This window comes from Cryptomeria japonica, chromosome 11, assembly GCF_030272615.1.
Source record: "Cryptomeria japonica chromosome 11, Sugi_1.0, whole genome shotgun sequence".
NCBI classification, from domain to species: domain Eukaryota; kingdom Viridiplantae; phylum Streptophyta; class Pinopsida; order Cupressales; family Cupressaceae; genus Cryptomeria; species Cryptomeria japonica.
Window position 1 is genome coordinate 526323457 of NC_081415.1, and position 21581 is coordinate 526345037.

Below are 21581 nucleotides of genomic sequence, written 5' to 3' on the forward strand. Positions count from 1 at the left end.
CTTCTCAGTTTTAAACATAAAACTAGCCTCCATTTCTTCCGCTTCAACAATTCCACCACCTTCACAACCTTGCCCAAACCTCTCTACAACCAAGCTCTGAGAGAAAAAAGAGGAGCTTACAGATAAAATTGCAAACACCTACCAAAGAAATAGCCACTTCTAAAAAGTTGTAGCATCTATCAATGCGCCACCATTTCAAGAGCATTCCTCATATGCACGCCATCAATAACCATGCTCATCAACGCAAAATCATAAAAGTATTGTCCTTGGCATGTTGCAAACATTATTATCCTACTGAAGAAGCAATAAATCCATCACTAATCTAGCCATTAAGCACACCTATCACCCTCCTTCTTCGTACTTGCCAATTTCTAGGATATGCACGAGAGCTTAAGCATCCACCTCCACATCACCAATCTGAAGATTTTGAAATAATATGAGTTGTCTTCTATGTTTCGAATGATGTGGCCCACTTTGACAACAGATTCGCCACATCATTCACTTTCCTTCATGCATGAGAGACTCTAAAATCACTGAAAAAAAATTAAATCATTTTTTATCCTTTTGACATAATTATTTAAAATCCGTGCCTATGTCTCCCCTTTTATTATTGCATTGATAATTATTAAAGAATCTCCTTCCAAATGGAGATTTAAGAAAAAAAAATTTAAGTTTCATTCAACCACCAGTAGAGCTGCCTGTGTCTCCCCCTCATTATTCGTGCCCCTACCCAGCCTTTGAGCTCCCAATGCTATAATGTTCCCTTTTTAATCTCTAAAAACCACTCCTGCCCCTGAAACTCTCAAATTGCGTTTGGAAGCCCCATCAAAATTTGCCTTAATCCATCCTTCATCTGTTGGTTCCCATTTTTCCTTATTTTGTACAGCGGAAGGGCAAGAAGACATATCATCCCATCTAGGCCCAAAGGAAAAATTGAATAAGATAATGAGAAGTTTTTTTTGGAATGGTATTAATGATCAAAACAAAGTGCCTCTATTAGCTTTGAAAAATATTTGTAAACTAAAAAAGGCAGGAGGATTTGGTTTGAGACAACTGATTTCGATGAATTTAGCAATGGAAGCAAAGCTAGTATGGAATCTCTACTCAAATGGTGATCAGAAATAGGTTAAATCCTAAGAAGAAAATATTTAAATAGCAATAATTTGATCATCATTCTGAAAAATTAGTGACCCCCCTAGGGGCTCAACAGTTTGGAACTATATATTGGAATGTAGGGATATCATAATGAGGTGTGTAACATGGGAGATAGGGGGTGGAGATCAGGCCTCTTTCTGGTCAAATTGTTGAAACCTTTAGAAAATTTTCCAAATCTAGAGGATATAAGAAGAGAAACCCTATTGAAGTGGGGGTCAAAAGTGAAAGATTATGGGATGATATTACAAAAGAATGGAATTGGGATTTAGATATGGAAACTTCTAGATAATCTTCAAGCCCCAAGACTACAAAAGGAAATTTTGTTAGATCTTCTAAAGGAGAGATGGGTGATTCCCTCTAATGAACTGGATAGGATTAGATGGTGTGGTTCTAAATCTGGATCCTACAAAGTAAGTTTAGGTTACAAAATTAAAGAAATTGTCATAGAAAAATTTGACTAGCCATGTAAGCTACTATGGAGCAAGCATTGCTTTCCTAAAGTAGGGGTTTTTGCTTGGCAAGCAATCCAAGGAAAGGTACTCACTCAAGATCATTTGGAAAAAATGGGAATACAAGGAGAAAATAGATGTGTCCTTTGCAAAACAAATGAGGAATCGGCATATCATATATTTCTAGACTGCTCTTATTCAAGAAAATACTGGAATCTTTTTTTGGATAAGCTAGAATTATATTGCCCCAAACCCCAACATCTGCTAACCTAGTTTAAAATTTGGAATGGAATGGGTAAGAAAGGCCTTTTTTTAAGTTTATGGAAGGTTACTCCTTCAGTTTTAATTTGGTAAATTTGGAAGGAAAGGATTAGGAGGATCTTTCAAGATAAAGAAATGCATGTGGAAATCCTGTATCAGAAAATGGAGGACCAAGTGGTGGAATTGGTGAATATAGCGGCCAGAGATAAAATAGATAAAGGAAATGTTTTCAGTCCATGGGATGATGAAATGATCAAAAAATTTAAGGGCTTATTTATTCCTAAAAGCTATCAAGGAGGCAAAATCAGGGACTCAAAAGTTAGCAAAGAGAATACTAAAGGGACCCCTCCAAAGGCAGGCTGGATTAAAATCAATTTTGATGGAGCAGCAAGAGGTAACTCGAGTGAAGGAGGTATGGGGTTTATTGCTAGAGACGATGTAGGTAATATAATTGCCTAGGATTCAGAGGTTTTAGGTATGACAACCAATAATTTGGAAAAAATGAGAGTTGCATTGCTAGGACTACAACTGGGTTTAGAATTGGAACTAAGAGAATTCACTTGGAAGGTGACTCCCAGATTGTAGTCAACACCATTCAAAAAAATAGTTCACCAAATTGGTTAATGGCCAAATGTGGTTAATTCCTATATTTGAGATCTAATCATGAAATTGAAAGATTTCATTATATACAAAGAGGGGAATTGTGAAGCGGACATGCTGGCAAAAACTGCAGTTAGAAATGTTTAATTCCCTATTAATTGGTGCTTTTTCTAAAAACGGATCATTTAAGTATTATTTAATTCCTCATTACGTTTTCGCCTATTCAAGCCAGAGCTGATGAAAATTTTAAATTTAAAACTTATCATTAATGTTTGATGGGACTATGAGGTTAGTGGAATGAGGAATACTCACGGATGGGATGTTTGATTAAGTAGGTGTAGTGTTGAACTAACTGTGGATGTCAGATGATTAAATCATTACTTTTGTGCCCAAATTTGTCTTTCATAATTTTTCTTTATCGAATTACTGGATCGTGCAAGGTGGTAGTAGAATCAATATTGCATAGATAATTTGACAGTAGTTGGAAATTGAGCTATTATTGGAGGTGATATGGTAGGAAAATAGCCACATGGAATCATGAACAATTGAGTTGGTATCCTCAAAGTTTTATCAACCAAAAATCATGATGGCAAGGTCATTAAATCCCAATTTTGATGAAGGAAAGACAGGCACTCTGAATTTGACGTGTTTTTTTTAAAGAGGATTTGAAGGGGATTAAATTGTAGAAAAAGGACCAGTGAAATTTCCAGAAGAAGCCCACTACAAACAAATGTCTTTGCTTATCCATTAGTCTGGAATTATCTGTCCAATGGAGACTCTGATCCGTCTGCTCGCAAATAAGAGGCAGATGGCGTTTCTAGGAGAAATTATGGACAAGAGGCTGAATACTAGTCTGAGACAAAGTCATCCCTTAGTAATATACGCGATCAAATATCTTCTGGGTGAGGATTTCATAATGGCAGATCACAGTTATCGGGTTAATACAGATATTTTGTCTATGTTCTTGGCTTTAGCATTAGATAAGGGGTTAAGCAAAGAAATGGCTAGAAACCTATGCAAAGAAATCTTTAAATCTCAGGTTCTGGGTGACTTGGAAGATGTATTGAGAAACTATGAGGATTTTTGGATTCCGTTGCCTAAGGATTTTGACAAACAGAGTGAGGAAGTCCCAAAGTTGCCCATAATCCTTTTGGATGATGAAATGGGATGTCAGGGCTATAAGGAGACAACAATCTGAAGTCTAAATTTCCTGTTGAACTGGACAAATATAGTTGTGAACGCAGCCCTGGACTGGATTTCGACATTTATCCAGATGGAAGACCTGGAGGAGCAGACTCATGGAATCAACATGGAGAGAGAGATACCTGTGGACAATGGAAGGATGGACAGTGATATTGAATGTTATAAAGTGGGCCATTGTTCTCCTTCACTTGTTATTCTGACACTTTTTTGTCTACTTAGTATAGTTTGGTAGAATATATAACCTCAGTAGGAAGAATCAAAGCATGTAGGCGAAGAAGTATGACTGGAAAACAATAGGTAGTCTTTGAATTCTCAGAAATCTAGCAGCCCGAAGCTTATGTTAAATCTGGATCATTTTGCAATGCCTTGTAATTTCTCTAATGTTAGTCAGATGTATGCATTTTTAACAAATGCTTGCTTATTATGAGCGTAAACCAGAACTATTTTTACAGTCGAGAGATACTTTCTATCATGTTGGAACTCTTTGATCATGATGTATATTTTTATTTCATTTTGAATGAATGGGGACTAGCCCTATCTAGTAGTTTAATTATAAAAAAAATGACTCCCTTATATTTTTTTATGCAAAAATTCTTGGGAAATGAAAATATCGGCATAAATAACCAATGAGGAAGCTATCAAAATCTTCCCTCTTCTATAGCATGTGTTTTAATGACAATTGAATGCAAACCTCCAACATGTGGTGCTTTATTAAATAAAATGAGAGAATTGGGACATATTCGTTAGATGCCTCCAAAATGTGTAAACGCCATTAATAGAGCCTGCTAATAAAATTAGGGAAATGCCACTATCATCCTTTTCTTGTACTTGACCTTTAGTATCTTCATCCTTAATTACTCTAGGATTTCCTATGGGTCGAACAATTTTGTTACATTTCAAGATTATGCATAAATTTGTCATGTTGTCAATTAAACAAATAAGAAAACCTAGATAGAGTTTATTAAAGCAATATTATGAAACCCTACCAAAAACATATTCTAGTAGCGACACAAACCATTGCCACTCTCCCTCAATCGATCTATTCATAACAAATGAAGAGTAGATGCAAAAACTATCAAAATTATAGAGATGTTCCATTCCTGATGCTCAAGACAAAAATTTAGGCATAAAATTATAGAGATGTTCCATTCCTGATGCTCAAGACAAAAATTTAGGCATACTTTGAATCTAAATATTTGTTGTTAAGAAATCTTTCTTCTCGTGCATGGGGTGAGGAATGTTTCAAATGTTTGAAAATTGTACCTTGGCATGCTATTTTTATCATTAGGGATGCATGTCATTTTTCATGGCTACATATGGACAATGTTACTTCGAAGTTTGTTAATTTTTGGACGTAGAGAGAGGTGGCTATTGGCAAGGTTAGGTTCAAATTAACTAAGGATTTGATTGTGAGAGCTACTAGTCTATCTTGTGAATGGTTAAGAATTAAAAAAAGAAGGGAAAGTACAAGATATTCATTAACACTTTCTTTGAGGAAGGTGAGAATGTGGAGAAATTTCAAAATAATTATAGTCAGGAGAATCTTTTCAAGTCATGGATTGCGATAAGCTTACATGTTACGACATATTCCACACTTGAGGTAAGGTTTAAAATTTTCCTATTTTAAATCAAATAAGACGTAGTAAAAAAAATCAATATACCATTTTATCTATCTCTCTATAGAAACATATTGTCCATGGGGCCTAACCACATTTCTAACAAAGTTTAATTATGATTTTTTATAACTATAAAATTATTGTTTCTCCTAAGGTTAACCTTGATGATAAGCAACAAAATGTTCAAATAAAATATTGGATAACAATAAAACCACAAGAATTTATGTTAAATTTTTTAATGATAGCTCAAGCACAATTGATTAAAAAAAAACCCTATTGGTAGTAAGAAGGGCTCTAATGAAAATGGTAAGGGGTTTATGCATGTGTATTCTTTTGATGACATGAAACCTTCTCCCTCTTGGGATTTTTTGTTCATTATCCCTCCAAGAAAGAGGAAAGCCTCTGATACTGTTGTTAATTTGAAATAAATTAAAGGTAAGATAATTATGTTTCATAATAAGGATAATTAAATTGAGGATGAGGGAGTTCTTCCTCAACCAAATGAAGACTTGTGTGCAAGGAGGAATTCTCCCAAGATTATTTCAAGGACAATGAGAAGGATGACTCTAAGAATGAATAGGGGAAAGATGGGGAGAATTATAAGGAGAGGAAGGGAAATAAGAGGAAGACAAGAGAAATGACAAAAGAAAAGATCGATGGATGCAATTGCAGCTATATTAGAATATTAGTTGAGGATCGGTTCAAGGAGATATTTGTTATGAAGAATAACAATGCAAAAGTTGTATGGTGAATGTGAGCTTCTAGATTTGACTGTGTGTGCTTTTTTGTTATCAACGTTTTGAATCATACTCTATGATTCATCGACAGGATGAGCTAGAGAAGAGAACAAATGAATGAAGAAGTTGTTCGGAGGATTGTGGCGAGAAGTGTTTGTCCCAAGCCCATATACATAACGCTGAGATTTTGGAGGGTTTCATATACAATATTGTGTGCATGTCTAGAAAGTTCAAAGGGGGTAGAAAGCAATCAGAAGAATGGTGAAATCGGCACATGTTTTCAATGCTCTGGCTACTCTACGATATTTAAATCAAAACCCAAGTAAGGGATATGTGGGAGACACAATTTGTATTGCAACAAATCGGAAATCTAAAAGTAAGCAAGCTATCACCCTCCTGCATGAGGGACAGAAAAGAAACATTATGGAAAAATTTGCATGTTATGTAAGCTTCTATGAAAATCTATTCTCCCTAACCTAGATTGAGAGAATTTAAGAAGTTGAAGATAGGATTAAAGTCCTAATTTTCTCTCTCTATTGCTAGTGACTATATAATTTTGTTTTTTTAGTGAATAGGAATTGTCTAGCAATCTACCTAAAAAAATATATTAAAAAATCATACGTAAGATAATAGACAATATACCCATCTAAAGATGACATAAAATTTATCCTAAAAAAAATTCAAAATGGAAAAATCCAGCTTTCAAAAGCATCCATGACATGTATTATCAACAATGCAATATTACAATACATCTTTAGAGCCTCCATGGACACCTTTGAAACATTAAGTCTCTCCAATGCATCCTCCATGTATTCAATCATGAATCCACACATCCCATGCCATGTTTCACGTATGCGCTCTTCAAAAGAATACTTAAAACCTAACTATCTAGCCTCAAACAACTACCCTTGTGTTTTCTTTTATAGAAACAAGTTCAACAAAACCACCAAGTGGCATTACATAAAACCATGTGACTAATACCATGAGATTATAAAGTCATTCACTCCTTATTAATATTGGGTACTAAGTTTTCACTTTATTTCTCTCCATTATTGAATTAAATATATTTTCTCAATGAGACCCCACATAAATATATTTCTCAATATTAGATGTTACAAACAATATATAAAGTGAGCAAGTTTGAATATTAACTCCTACTAATGCATATACTTCTAGATCCTCTTGTGTGCCTCACACATATAATAATAATTAAACATTAAACATTATGTAAGATGTGCAACATCTTATTCCTAACAAAAAAAATTTATTCCTATTTCCTTTACAACGACGTGAACCAATGAAACAATAACATTTCTTCAAATAAATTTAATTCTGAATGTTCTATCAAAACTAGCCAGTCGGGAATCCAAATGTAAATCTTACCTTTTGTAAATATAAATATGCTCGTCAATCAATGTTTACACCTTCAGTCTAAAAATATTTTTGAACTTTTCAAATAATTTCCTTATTAGAAAAATTGTTTGATAGCTTTCTTACCTTGTAAAGGTTAAAAAAAGTCTCTTGATTATGTTTTTAAAGACCACAAAAATAGTTTGTTTCCTTCCTACAATTTATGCAATCATTCTTGTGAATTACAGTTTAAATTTCTTTACTTTCATTCAAATGGACTAATTACTTACCATCAACTTTAATTGAAAAATCAAGTATTACTACCAAACCAATATAAATTCTAATCACTCAAATTGAACTACGTAACCTTATAACAAGTCAAGAAGTGACACAAGAATAAAATTGAAGTGCACGCACATAGAATATTTTGCTCATTCTTCAGCTTTTGATATTAACTTTAATAAATTACAATTCAATTCTAAGATGGTCCCCTGTTAAAATTGATTATACAAATGCTTTGTTGCTAATAAAATTGGTGTGTATTTTGTTGTGTAAGCATAAGCATCACTAAGAATAATTAAATATTGTAGCATGTTGTCCAAGTTTCTTTATTCTCATGAAATTTTGATCTCGTCCTTTTGTTTTGAATCTTGGTATGATATTCATGTGTTGTGGTATTCACAAAATTTCAAACAATTTCTATACTTACTCATTTTTCTAACATGTCAGGATTTCACTTTGGTTCAAGAACTCCTTTCGAAGTCGACAAACCTTTTTGCATTAACTTACTCATTTTTCTAACATGTCGGGATTTTACTTTGGTTCAAGAACTGCTTTCGAAGTCGACAAACCTTTTTGCATTAACTTAACATTTGTGATCCTTGTCTTTAAGTTCTAGTGGACATTTGTCTTAGTTCGAGAAATTGTGTTGGTCCCCAATGACTCGTCTGTAATAAATAAAGAGTTCCAATTTTTTTGTTGAAATCTGAAATGTAAACTTGAACCAATTTTGTTCTCTCTTTAGATTTATTTGTTCAAGATTGTCAAATTTTAAAGTTCTAAGTCAAGCATCGGACTCTAATGTGATTTTTGAACCATGTTGGAGCCCGATTGTTGAGTTAGAAAACTACATTCGAGACCGAATGATCATTTCAAAGTGATTCATTACATGTTTCAAATTCGAAGAAGAGTTCAAGAACTAAAGGTGGCCCCTAAAATGGTGTCAATAATTGTTGTATAGTCTGACGCTCTTCTTCAAGAACTCGATAGAACATTCAAACTAATACGAAGGTGACAAAAAGGCATTGAGCATTAATTACACAGGATGGCTATGGGTAAGTGTTAAATGCACTAGAATAAGCTTTTAAATCCCTCTTTTATTACTGAAGAGCTTCCACCAAAAGATTCATTACACTAAAAAAGGAGTACGAAAGAAGGCACGGGCGGAGTAAGCAGAATAGTCTTGCCACCATTGTTACAAGGGGAGATCTTGCTTGAGTAATGGTTTTTATACTTGAGATTTAGGAAGTGATTAAGAATGAAAAGTTTCAGTTTAATTCTTGCTGCAATTTTCATTAAAAGGGGGAAAACATGAAATTCAAAATACCTAGGGTACGAGCACTTAAATGGGCTCGAGTGTTCTCAGCTAAAAATAGGAGATACGAAATTGGGGCACATAAATTTGAATGGATTTTGGTAGAGAGTAGAAAACCCTAACATGCACCCAAATACACAGAAGACTAGCAAAAAGAGGGTTGCCTGAAGCGATCGCCTTCCCAGTTGTCGTGCAGTGTATAGATTTGGTGTTAGAATGCATGAACGGATACAACCCTAACACTAGAGAAATCAAAACACAAGATAACAGGGTTCTTGTAGCCCTTGATCAAGCCACAATTCAAAATTGTTTCCACCTCCCAAACAGAGCGGAATATGCTCATTGAAATTTCACATTGTTTCGATGTAAATTCAATATGAAGTAGGGTGTCTACATGAACATGATTACAAAGGAATGGTTTGCTATGCCCGGGAAGGGGCGATCCAAATTGCCAAAAACCATCCACAAATATTTGCTGAAAGAAGAGATTGCAAACATAATTGTTTTATTACAGAGCCTCAGAGGAGATGAAGATGTATTTAACCTAGATGAATGGATGTTTTTCTTCATTCAAGTCATCTATGCCGGAAACTCGTACTTCCATTGGGCGAGCTTGATTAGTGAGCAGTTGCATTATATGATAACTCATTTCAGACTCTTACATGTTTAGCTTGCAGTTCATATTTGTCAAGTTTTGGATTATGTGGAGGAATTTGATGACAATATCCAAATTTATGACTTTTATCTAGATTCACAGCTGCAAAAGAGTTATGCTAATTTCAGAAGAGTTAATGATGTATTTACAATGGGGTTAGTAAGGGAGTTAAAAGAACTCCTGAAGTGGAGGATCTGACCTAAAGCGAACATGTTGATAAAAGTATATGGCAATTAATTTCTACAGTTCCCTAACTTCACGTATATAAGGGTAGAAGGCTATGATGGTTTCCCTCTAAAATGCCCAACTATGTTGAAGATAAGTTCATTTTGATTGAATTATGCAGACATATTTGTGAAGTCAATAAGAGGTAAGAGGTGTGTGGTGAAAGAAGGAAAATAGGCATTCAATTTCCTATTAGCCTAGGAAAGTATAGTTGCAAGACACAATCAAATGCCTTAAATATTTTAAAGGTGCTAGAGAAATATACTATGGATACCTATGATGTCCTTAAACTGAAATTTGACAGTAAAGATTTTGATAGAAATAATTTGCACTTGGGCTCTGCATTTTGTCATGTGCTTGCTTCAAGGATTATTGGGAAGATTGCACAGATGATTTCAAGGTGAGAAAGAGGGATTGGTCAAGAATGACCTTGAGGCAAATAATAGATTATCATCTTGAATGGGATGTTGATGGTGTCATTGACAATGGGCCTGATATGATCGACGCTACATATGCAACCCCTAGACCCTATTGATCGAAATCAACCTGAGGAAGAGAATTTGGATAAAAGGATTGCAACAGTACTAAAAAGAACTTAAGCCTAGGTGGCTAAGAAGAAATGTAACTTTCTAAGACCATCCCAACAAAGACAAAAAAATTGACGAGACGGAGCAGCGATGGTAATGTGAACCCCTCTTCTACAACTCCACCTACACAAACAGCACCCCCAACCGATTCAGGGGGGAATGGAAATGGAGAACCACCAAAGAAGAACCAAGCTCCCAAGAAATGTGGGGATGGCTCAACACGAAATATTGGAACAAAGGAACAAGAGAAAGAGAAAGAGGAGAAGAAAAAGAAAGAAGAAGAGAAGAAAGTTAAAGAGCCTAAAAAGGATGGAGATAAAGGAATAGAGATTGCTAGAGAGACAAACCCAATGGGTATCACTAGCAGTAAACTTAAGTCTCCTTTTCCTTTTGATTTACAAAATATAGATAAAACTTCTCCTATTAAAAAATCTCTTTTTTCTCAGCCTTATGTCATGCAAAGTGCTACTCGAAGTCTATCCTCTCCTCCATGTCTAGAAGTATCTTTGTCCAAAAAGAGAAAAATTGAGTCCATTAGGGAACCAGCCAAGGATACTATTTCATAGTTGCTTCACCTCCAGTTGAGGATGAAAACTCTAACCAGCTTTTCTTATAGATTTCTCAACCTACGTCTCAAAAAGACCCAAGTCAGGCTACCGTAGCTAACTTTAATTTCACTTGCATTGATATGGGACTTCCAAGGAGGGAAGGAGATCTGCACAATTTCCAAATCACAACCACCAAAGTAATTGAGAGAGTAAAAAGGATAAGTTGGACAAGGAGGGTCTGAAGCCACTGGTTGAGGCATTGTTTTGAATGCCTAAAGTCACTACTGAACCCATCACCACAAGAATTTAGCTCTTTGGAAGCCATATTGGATCTAAAATCATATACTAACAAAGAGTTAGTGGTAAAGTTCCAAACGAATAACCATTTTGGCTGAATCGCATAGGAATGGATAAAAAAAGTGAAGAATTAAGGTATTCCATTCATTGATAATTTGAGCAAATCTTAAATGAACTTGTGCTGGCAAGGAATAGTCCGACTAGTGAAATAAGTAATGCTAAAATGGAAGACTACTCGCATTTGCAGGCCATCAAGGACTTAAGAAATTATTGAAATGTGCTTTGACTTGGCTGTTACCGAAAAGATAATCCCAACCAAGGACACACCTTGCAACACATAAGTCAGGAGCCTGGAGTGAAAAAGCAACTTTTTGTAGCAAAACATTAGGGAATAGGGTAGATTGCGCAAAGCTAATAAAATGATCGCACAAGTAATATAGGAATTCACAGGCATTGGCTTCCAGTTGAAAAAGAAAGATAATTCTAGGATTGCCACAACCAATGAGCTGAAAACAAAATTTCGTAACATAGATACTTTGTCTGACCCACAGGCCTTTGATGAAAAGAAGCATGATCAGTTAGCAAAGATTGATGCATCCTTAATTTGGTGAGCTAACCCTGATAAGATTTTCATTGCTATGAGCAAGGCCATCAGAATAGGGAAAGCTTATCGGCATTACGAACAAGCAATGTGGTCATCCTGTGCAGACATGAGATCCCAAGAGTCCTCAAAGCACTGTAGGATTACAAAGATACGCAAGCCAAACAACAATCTACGCAACCAGAAGGCACTTGTACCGGATAGGAAGAAATAGCCTTCCAACCTTAATGTTGTCACTTATCCACTTTCAATTTTATTTGTTATTATTGTTTCATAAACTTAAATATGCTTTTAAACGGTTCTTTTAAAGAATCGGTCATATTTTTGTATCACCTAAATATGCAGGCTGTGAACATTGAAAGGGATCAGCAACTTTTATCCCCCTTATGCTTGGTCATATGAGTGAATCAATTTTTTGAACATAAATACATGTTGCTGGATTACTAAACTTCCTTGTGCATAGCTGTGAATTTATGCAATTTAGATGTCGTGTTCTTTGAAATGTGATGTTCATGTAAAGTATCTTTCATTTCTTTCAAAATTCAATTAATATCTAAATCAATTATTTCTTTGTTAATAATCAATCGTCAATCTTTGAGTTGGTATTGATGCCAAAGTTTCTTTTATGAAATTCGATAATCTATGAATTATTTCAATCTTTTTTCTATTCTTGTCATTGCATTTAATTCATTGTGATGGGCATGTGTTAGACCTTTCCGACTTTCTAGTTCAAAGTATACCAAAGTTTTTATATATTCAAAGATCAAAATTTTATCTTACGAAGGGAATTATAACTCTACTTCAAAATTCAGAGGGAAACTACCTTTAGTTTACCCAATTGTTGCTAATAGATTAAGTCTTGTTTTGGGGAAATAGTATGTTTTTATAACATTTGAAAAAAGACCAATCTATTAACCAACGCGGCACAAATAGTTTGCAAAGAACTAACGAAAAGCATAGAATGGAATAACAGAATAACACACGACACAGATTTACGTAATAAAATCTTGACAATGTGCCAAGAAAACATCCACAAGAAAAGGTTTTGGTATTCTTATTGCTTGGAAAAAACAATTACAAACTTTACAGCTGCTACTACCACTATTACAAATTACAATTTGCAATGACTTTGCCTCAGGCAACAAATCCATATAGAATATATCTAAAACCACCACCGCCACCGCCACCGCCACCAAACATAGAAATCCATATAGTTTAATTCTTTTAAAGAAATTAGAAACTCAGAAAATAAGATTAGATTAGAATTGTTCTATTGTTTTCTCTGTTTTCATCATCCAAAATATTTGAAGATACTCGTGAACGGAAATAATTATCCTCTAATTGAACAAATAATATATAAAAATACAGACAAGATCATAAATTAAGGTCTGTAGTACAGAATTATTCTCCAACAAGTTACACTTTGAATTGCATATAAAAATCTACACGGATCAAATCACAATATTTTGCTACTTTCATTCAACTAACTAAATTTGGTAGCACTCATAAAACTGATCTTTTAGGGGAAAAAAAGAATAATGAGTATTTCCACAGTTTGAATCAGTGACAGGCTAGTAAATTGTTCTACAGACAAACAGAATTCCAATAGAGTGAAATTTTGAGTAGTCATGGTCAAAATACAAACATGACACCTAGTATTCTGTATAGCTTGTACAACAACCTATGAGTTGAATGTTAACCCTTCCGATGAAAATTCACAAATCTCAAAATTTCTCAGCACTTCGTACAGCTAGCCGCACAGCTTCAGTTGACTGACTTCAGAAAACCCATACTATATTACTTTGACAATGATAGCCTAAGAATTGAAAGGAAAAATGTCTTAACTGCCCAGTTAAACTTCATAGTGCATTAAATATAAAACATCAGATGTGTGGCTCCATTGTCCAGAAACTCCAGCTAATGTTTTCATCATCAAATGTATCTCCAATCTCTTTTCATGGCATTAATATTTCACCCAATCATTTCCCCTCCATTCAGCAATTTTATCTTGCTTTATGGCACGTAGCATTCGCTTCATCACAAAAAAGTACTGCATAAAATACTCAGATTATTAGATAATTTATTTCTTATTTGTCGAAGAGCAAGCAACCGTCGACTCTCGTACAGAACTATTCATGAGATTCAGGTCCAAATATGTAGTCAAAGAGCAATACCTGGAACAACAACACAGCAGGAATCCAACGTTTGCCTCGTTGATTGGCATCAGGACCATCAATCAATTTTTTGTCAATCACAATTGATTTCCCGTCATTTGTTGCCACCTCAACAATATTCTTTACCAAATTAGGAAGCCAAACTGTACCATCTGGAAGAATCTGTTAAAGATAGGCAAGCTGAAACTAAGGCAAGGGAAATGAAGAAAATTGGAAAATTTAGAAACAGAAGATCAAATGATCATATCGAAATTCAAAGACTACAAAAGATATACGAAAGTCGAACAGTTAGAAATACCTTTTCCCCACCATCATTTGTGTTACAGCGTCCACTGTTCTCCACCAATACTACTGGAATCTGCAAAAATCAATATTAACACAGCAGTTAGCAACACATATATTAACTCCAGAGTTGCAGCAGGAAATGCCTAGAAAATACAGGCAATAAATCTTCCCCAGTGATCCCATAGAATAGCAAGAAACTAGGAAGAAGTTAATATCTAGAAACACTAAACCTATTTGTTTGGATCTATTGAACACCTTCGAGAGTGAAGTCATGGAATTGCATGTTCAACTGAAAGATGGTATCCAGCAGCAGAAAAAATGATGAAGCCAGCATTGAAGATTAGAGAGCCTGAGCCATTCAAAGGACAAAGCAATGATAAGTTATCAGAGAACTACTTCTAAGACGTGCAGGAACTGTTTTAGTCAAGTTTGGCAGACCTTAGGACGTCCATCACTTCCTTACTGGGAGTGCCAGCCTAAGCCACATGAAGAATAAAGGGATGATAAGTTAAAGACATGAAGGAGCTTTTGTCAAGTTTGACAGATCTTAGGAAATCCATCACTTACTGTGAATGCCAGCTTTGATGGAGGGCCATCATTGAGTTCTAGTAGGCCAGAAGAACTGTGATGAAACTAGATTATTGGGAGGAATTGAATGACTCCCTATGGGACCAATGTAGGCCTGAGAATTTGGTGTAGTAAGGTAAGGAACTATGTTCAAGCCTTCTAAGCATTGGTACTTTAAAGAGGAGTCTAAGAGATATGGAGCTATCGAAATGATCAGTGGTAGAAGCCAACACAGACAAAATGGCGAGTCAAAGGGATCATGGACTTCCTACAACAACACTCAATCTGGAAGTGGTCAGCCTTCCCTGACAAAGATTTGGTGATGGGGTCATCAAAGGAAGCTGAGTCCATCACTATGTCCAAAAAGATGACCCAGTTAAACCATTGGGCTTGCAAATGTCCAAAGAGGAAGCATTTACAAACCAAATGCCAAGTGAGTTGCCAGTAGCATTACCAACTAGAAGTGCCAATAACCATAACATTGAAACAAAGCAGAGAGCCAGCCCTCTTGTTTGGGCACCTTATAGATTGTCTGGGTCTAAGATGATCTCATTGAAACTCGGGAGTTGTTGGCAGGGTATCTTTGTCAATCAGACTCACATATGGGGCCTGAATGTTGTCCCAAAAGAAAAAAGTATGGTTCACTTTGGCTTTGAAGGGCTATCGAGCACTCAATAAGTCAACCATAAAGCACAAACCCTCTGCCAATAATAGTGGATTATTTTGATCAACTGACACAGGCAAGGCACTTCTTCAGGTCCAATTGCAAGTCTATTACAAAGAAGGTAGCTGCTGGGAATGATGAGGAATTTGTGTGTGAGAAGATAGGGACAGAATCGTGTATGAGTTCTTTGAGCTATGTGATGCACCAATAATATTTTGCACCCTATAAACAATGTGTTTCGACCACTATTGGGCACATCAATTCTGCATTTGGATGACATCTTGGTTCATAGTATGAGCACGGAAGAGCACTGGGTTGACCTAGCAAAGGTCTTTGAATTGCTTGGGGAGCATAACTTTTTTGTAAAGAAGTGTTCAATTAATCAAAAGGAAGTCAAATTTCTTGGGCATAGGATTGGCAAAGGAATGATCCAGTTGGCTCTAGAAAATCTGAGGCTATTTACAACTGGGAAACACCAATATTCATTCATGAGGTGCAATAGTTGTATTTGGGACTCACCATATATTATAGAAAGTCTGTGTAGGGTTACTCATGTTTTGACCAACCCCTTCCAAATCTTTTGAAGAACAACGCTTTGTGCTGTTCAGAAAAGAATCAATGGGCATTTTAAAAGTCTGAAGAAGTTAACATCTGCACATTCGTTCTTACCAGACTTTGGCAAGGTTTTTGAGGTGCCATCAGACATTAGATTATATACCATTGATCAGATCTTGACCCAGAACAGACATCCAGTAGCCATTGAGTCAAGGAAGTAAAATGATTGGGAGAGGAATCACAATATTCGCACTATTCATTGGGGCTCCATTTGTAGTTCAAGACAGACAATATTTCCTCAGCCTACTTTAGGTTTCAGGCCAAGTTGATCCCAAATAGGGCAAGACAGCAAGGGTTCAGCATGGACATTGTCTACAACCCAGGGAAGAAAAATGCTGTGGCTGATGTCCTCAAATGCAAGGCTAAATTTGCTATTGTGCTACACTTCTTTGGTGCTCCCCAAAAGAGTACTCAGTGTTAATATTTCTTCTTGTGCCCCTCTGCAATGTCTGTCATCTAGGTTTTCTAGCTATGTTAGAAGGTAATGAGATATCTCCTTTTCTAAAACACGGTTCAAAAATGTTGTACTCTATCAATCAGCACCTCAAACAGCAATTTGCTCACCCTCAACCTCTGTAGGAGACTCATAAGACTTATAGGACCAAGCATCCTCATCAAACTCACATCTCAGCTCAGTACTTTGGTTGTGACAGAACATAGACCTTATAAACCTTGGAGAACTTCTTGTATCCTATAAACATACTCATCAAGTTCGCAGGTCCAAGCTTCATCCTTTTCTCCTGTTGCCCATGAATGTATATAGGACTCCCAAACACCTGAAAATGAGAATCATCAAGTTTGTCTCGTGTAAAAGCTTCCTCTAGAGTATTGTTCTCCAACATCCTATGAGGACACATGTTCAAAATGTAAAAAACACAACTACAAGCTTCTACACAAAAAAACATGGGTGAAATTTGGTCATGGATCATGGCCTTTGTTCTCTCTATCCTCTCTGCAACCACATTTTTCTGATGAATGTAAAACAAAGTTAGCTCCTTCATAATACCTGCATCCTTGCAAAGGGTATCAAAAGCTTTGGAGGTATACTCACCTCCATTGTTAGACATCAAAAGCTCAATCTTCCAACCTATCTAATCCTATGCATGAGCTTTGAACTTTTGGAATTTCCCAAAGGTAGTCATGAAATAAATCTAGGTTTTTCTAAAAGAATTATCAATAATTTAAACACAGTAAATGTAATCAGCCAATGAAGTTGCTTATATAGGTCCACACATATCATAAAGATTCATATAAAAAATCCCTCTTGATACATGCTCACTAGTTGTCTTCTCTATGTTTAAGTCTGGTAATCCCTGCATCATGTCCTTTAAGAGAGGCAATGATCCATTGTGCAAGTGACCAAGTTTCTTGTGCCAAAGCTTGCATTATTTATCACTATCATGCACAAGGCTCCCATTTGTTTAGATCAGCAAGGAATCTTTAATGGCCATTCTCTCACATAATTTTGGCCAAAAGTCAACCAAGATCCTAACTGCAATCTTTGATAATTACTTGTTGATCATCAAACTCACTCACACACCTACGGTCTATCAAGGTTGACAATGGAACCAAGCTCTTTGTTAACTCAGGAACATGTAAGACATCATGACGCTGAAGCACATGACCTTGAGGCATGCAGAACTAAACAAATCGCATACATGTAATTGCATATGGGGCATCATCACCAAGCTTTTCTCATACACCTACTTTCTGTTTTTGAAGTTCTGTTGAAAGCAATAATATGCATCAATGGTCCACCATCCACAAGCCACCTTACACAAAGAATAGTGAAATTAGGTAGGCACGACACCAAAGAGAAAGCTATCTCAAGCTTTAGATGAAAGCTACATCCATTGTTGAGGCTTCTACACTCTGTGCAAACTGCTTTTATTATTGCTAGCCCATCTCTTCTTAGGGCACTCCAAAAGATGGTGGTCAATCTTGTGGTCATTTGAAATACCTTCGAAACACTTAATATGGTTCAAGTCTTTCTTCCCTCATTGAGAATTATTCGAATCCTCTTTCCCCTTTGACCCTCCTAGGTTGTTCTTTCTTATCAAATTTCCTGGGCTTGCCAATGAGGGTTAGTTTCTGACTTTCTTCCACTTTGACTGACACAATCTCTAGTCTAATCTCTTAGATAAAATCATCCCAAAGCTTCTCAAAAGTGAGAAGCTTCACAATCACAAACACCTCAAACAAACAAATCCCAAGATGGAGAGAACCCATTCAAAGCTATAGGTACCAATTCATCATCTGCAACATTGACCTGGACAGCAGCAAGTTGATTCAATGCTCAATGACCTATGTGTGTGCTACTAAGCCCTTTCTTTAGCAACATCTTGCAAGAAAAGTTCACACTTTGGTAAAGAGTTTGCACTATGAGGGATCAAATGGTATCTAGGGTGATTCAATTCACCTTGGCTGACATTTTGTAATAAATGTTAAGACAATTAAATAGGATTTGTAGAACTGCAACCTTCATCTCCACAAAACTTGAATGGTCAACCTCCTTCAGTAGCGTCTGCAATCTATGTCTCCAAGGAGCAAAGTTGGAAGCATGCTACAGACAGTTGCATTCTCTGAGACCGAGACTAATCTTACCTGCCACTGTTGGAGCACATTGAAACAAAATAGATCAGCTGGGAATAAGTAATTTCTACAACCTTTCATAGGTCTGCATCGCTTTGATCACCAAAGCAAGGGCATCAAGCCCGCCAAAATCCTTCAAAAGCTCCCTAACATAGGTAGCAGTACACTCTATACAGGCATACTGCTGATAAACAGATTTTGTACTAAAAAATTTAGTCCCGACTACAATCAAAACAGCTGATCTGAGTTTTCTAATCTACAAACACATACTGCTGAAAATATGAACAGCAAATACTCAAAGATATGGACTCTCAACACTGTATCTATCCTTGATTAAAAACTAAAGATAAATGCATTACACTGAAATGAAATTTTAGAAAAGAAACTCTGTATACATCATTATTAAAATTAAAAATATACATGGTTTAAATAGGCAAATGCACAATGAACCTAAATAAGAGAAACTACATAAGGTGTCAAGTTAAACTAATAATCCACTAGAGTGACACTCAGTTTGACTGAATACTCAACTAGTCTGACTAAGCAATCAACCAAGTCTAACAACTTATAACTACTATTAAAATTTTAGAAAAGAAACTCTGTATACATCATTACTAAAATTAGAACATACATGATTTAAATAGGTGAGTGCATAAGGAATGTAAATAAGAGAAACTAGATAAGGTCTAAAGTTAAGCTAATAACCCACTATAGTGACACTCAGTTTGACTGAATAATCAACTAGCCTGACTAAGCAATAAACCAAGTCTAACAACTAATAACTCCTAATCAAAGTAACTTTGAGAGTCTGAGACTAAGTTACATAGTCTTAAATAGTTAACTGGCTACCAATCTGAAAGATGAAGCCATACATAGCCGGGCACCATTCTCCTACATAACTACATCCTCTCCATGCTGTTCTCTCTGCTGTGCACAGGTCAGGATCCACTGCTGACAATATTGTGCCATCACTGTGAAAACTTCATCGCTGTAGTACATAACATGAGAGAAAACTTATCTGTCTCATACAGTCAGTCATCTGTGTCTTGAAGAATCTAATACTGCAATGAGTCCAATTAAATCTCTAATTTCCTATGATATTTTTTCAAATGCCTCTAAAATTCATAATCAGAATCTAGGTATATGTGCTCTAAGTTAACCAATCTACTGTATTCTAACTGCTGTAAGGCTAAACAGTGATGTATGTACTACTGCATAAAATCATTGTAGATAGTGACAAGACCTCCACCAATATGCCCACATTGAATTAGTTCAGTAATTAAAATTTCATAGATTGGACAAGAAATCTCCTGCTTACCTTCCCAGACAATGTTACAATATTTCTCTGAACATTTGATATCAAAGGTAGATTTGATACAAATGTTGCACCCTTTTTGCAGGAATTCGATATCAAAGGTATATTAGATAACAAAGGCTTCATCTGCATTAGCTTCATCTGCATCATTTAAAAGAAAGGGAAAAAACTTAGTGCAGAACAAAAAGGAAATAAGTTTGTGATAAGACAAAATCTAGTGTTATAAACCTTATATGAAACAAATAATTTTCGGTCTTCCTAGAAATTGGATAAGTTATCCGTAATAATTTTTCAGGGATTTTGAAACAATGATTGTCAGAAACTGTTTTTATTAATACAAAGAAGTTGTTAAAAAATAACTGCTAAATCTCAATGTCATATACAAGCCACAAATGTGGATTCTAATCATAAGCAAATATGTACGTTTTCAGCTGCTAGTATCCAGAATAAAATTATGAGATAAATCTTAAGACTGATGTAGGAGTTGACTCCCTCTAAAGAAAAAACTGAGTAAAAACTAATCAAATAAAAGTTGTTAAATGAAGAATCTTTCTAAACTAATAAATAGTTTATTTTTAAACTCCACAAGAAATTAACTTCAAAATACACAACAACAAATGCATGATAACAGACTTAAAAAATATATCAAAATGTGATTGTGCATGCGAAGGTGCGCCCCTCATACAAAAGTTCAAATTGCTATGCAAATGGTTCAAAATCGGAATGATGATATTGGTGATATTAAAAACATAAGAAAATATCTGCAGTAATCAAAACACGAGGACCCACCAAATCCTAGCACCAGTCACCCCCCACCTATTTGATATCAAATATCTCCTAGATCCTTACAGATTTCAGCTTCAGCAATTGGAGCCCTCTGGGAGATTTTAGCTCGAAGTCCTGCAGGATCAACCACTGTAGTTGGAAATCAAAACAATGGAATCTCAGTCAGACACATCTCCATCTTCCATTTCACTGAGTGGACATCTCTGAATGAGCTTAGTATTGGCAGAAAAGGAAACGTGAATGAATCCTGCACAATTAACTTCAGAAGATTTAAAAGTACCTAAAACTGTCCAATAGTCTGCCATGTGATAGAATGCAAACAAAAGGCATATAGTTCCCAAAGTCAGTACCCCTCAAATCTCTCTAACCCTAGAATGTACTTAAAAGTGTTTTGATCTAGACATGCCTCTTACTGCTTCAGTCAGCTATAGCACATCAATAATTTAGAGTTAGAGTCCCAAAGTTTCATGGCATAGTCAATAGATTTGCCTAAATTTTTGCATTTTTAATAGACAGCTCCAACCAACCAACCCTCTTTCTTGATCAGTGAATTTGTATTATGTGCCACAGATTATTTAGGCATGTTGGTTCAGGGCCTTGGGTGGAAAAAATGATGAACTGGTGAAAAAGCCCGCCACTTTGTTATGGCCATAGATTTTGGTCCCTAAGGCACATTGTTGGAAAGGCTTGGCTTTAGAACTGAAT

The 21581-nt window shown here is 35.7% G+C and overlaps 1 protein-coding gene across 1 annotated transcript in view; it reads right to left on the reverse strand.

Annotated features, from left to right (window-relative positions):
* Positions 1 to 13233: 13233 nt before the first annotated feature.
* Positions 13234 to 21581, reverse strand: part of LOC131050877 (translocase of chloroplast 34, chloroplastic) — a 36388-nt gene continuing 28040 nt past the window's right edge. Inside the window, exons 6-9 of the mRNA XM_057985174.2 lie at positions 20094 to 20231; positions 14351 to 14410; positions 14053 to 14214; positions 13234 to 13928 (exon numbers count right to left, since the gene is read on the reverse strand). Of these exons, the coding sequence (XP_057841157.2) occupies positions 13842 to 13928; positions 14053 to 14214; positions 14351 to 14410; positions 20094 to 20231 (447 nt within the window). The 3' untranslated portion in view covers positions 13234 to 13841. The remainder of the gene's footprint in view (positions 13929 to 14052; positions 14215 to 14350; positions 14411 to 20093; positions 20232 to 21581) is intronic.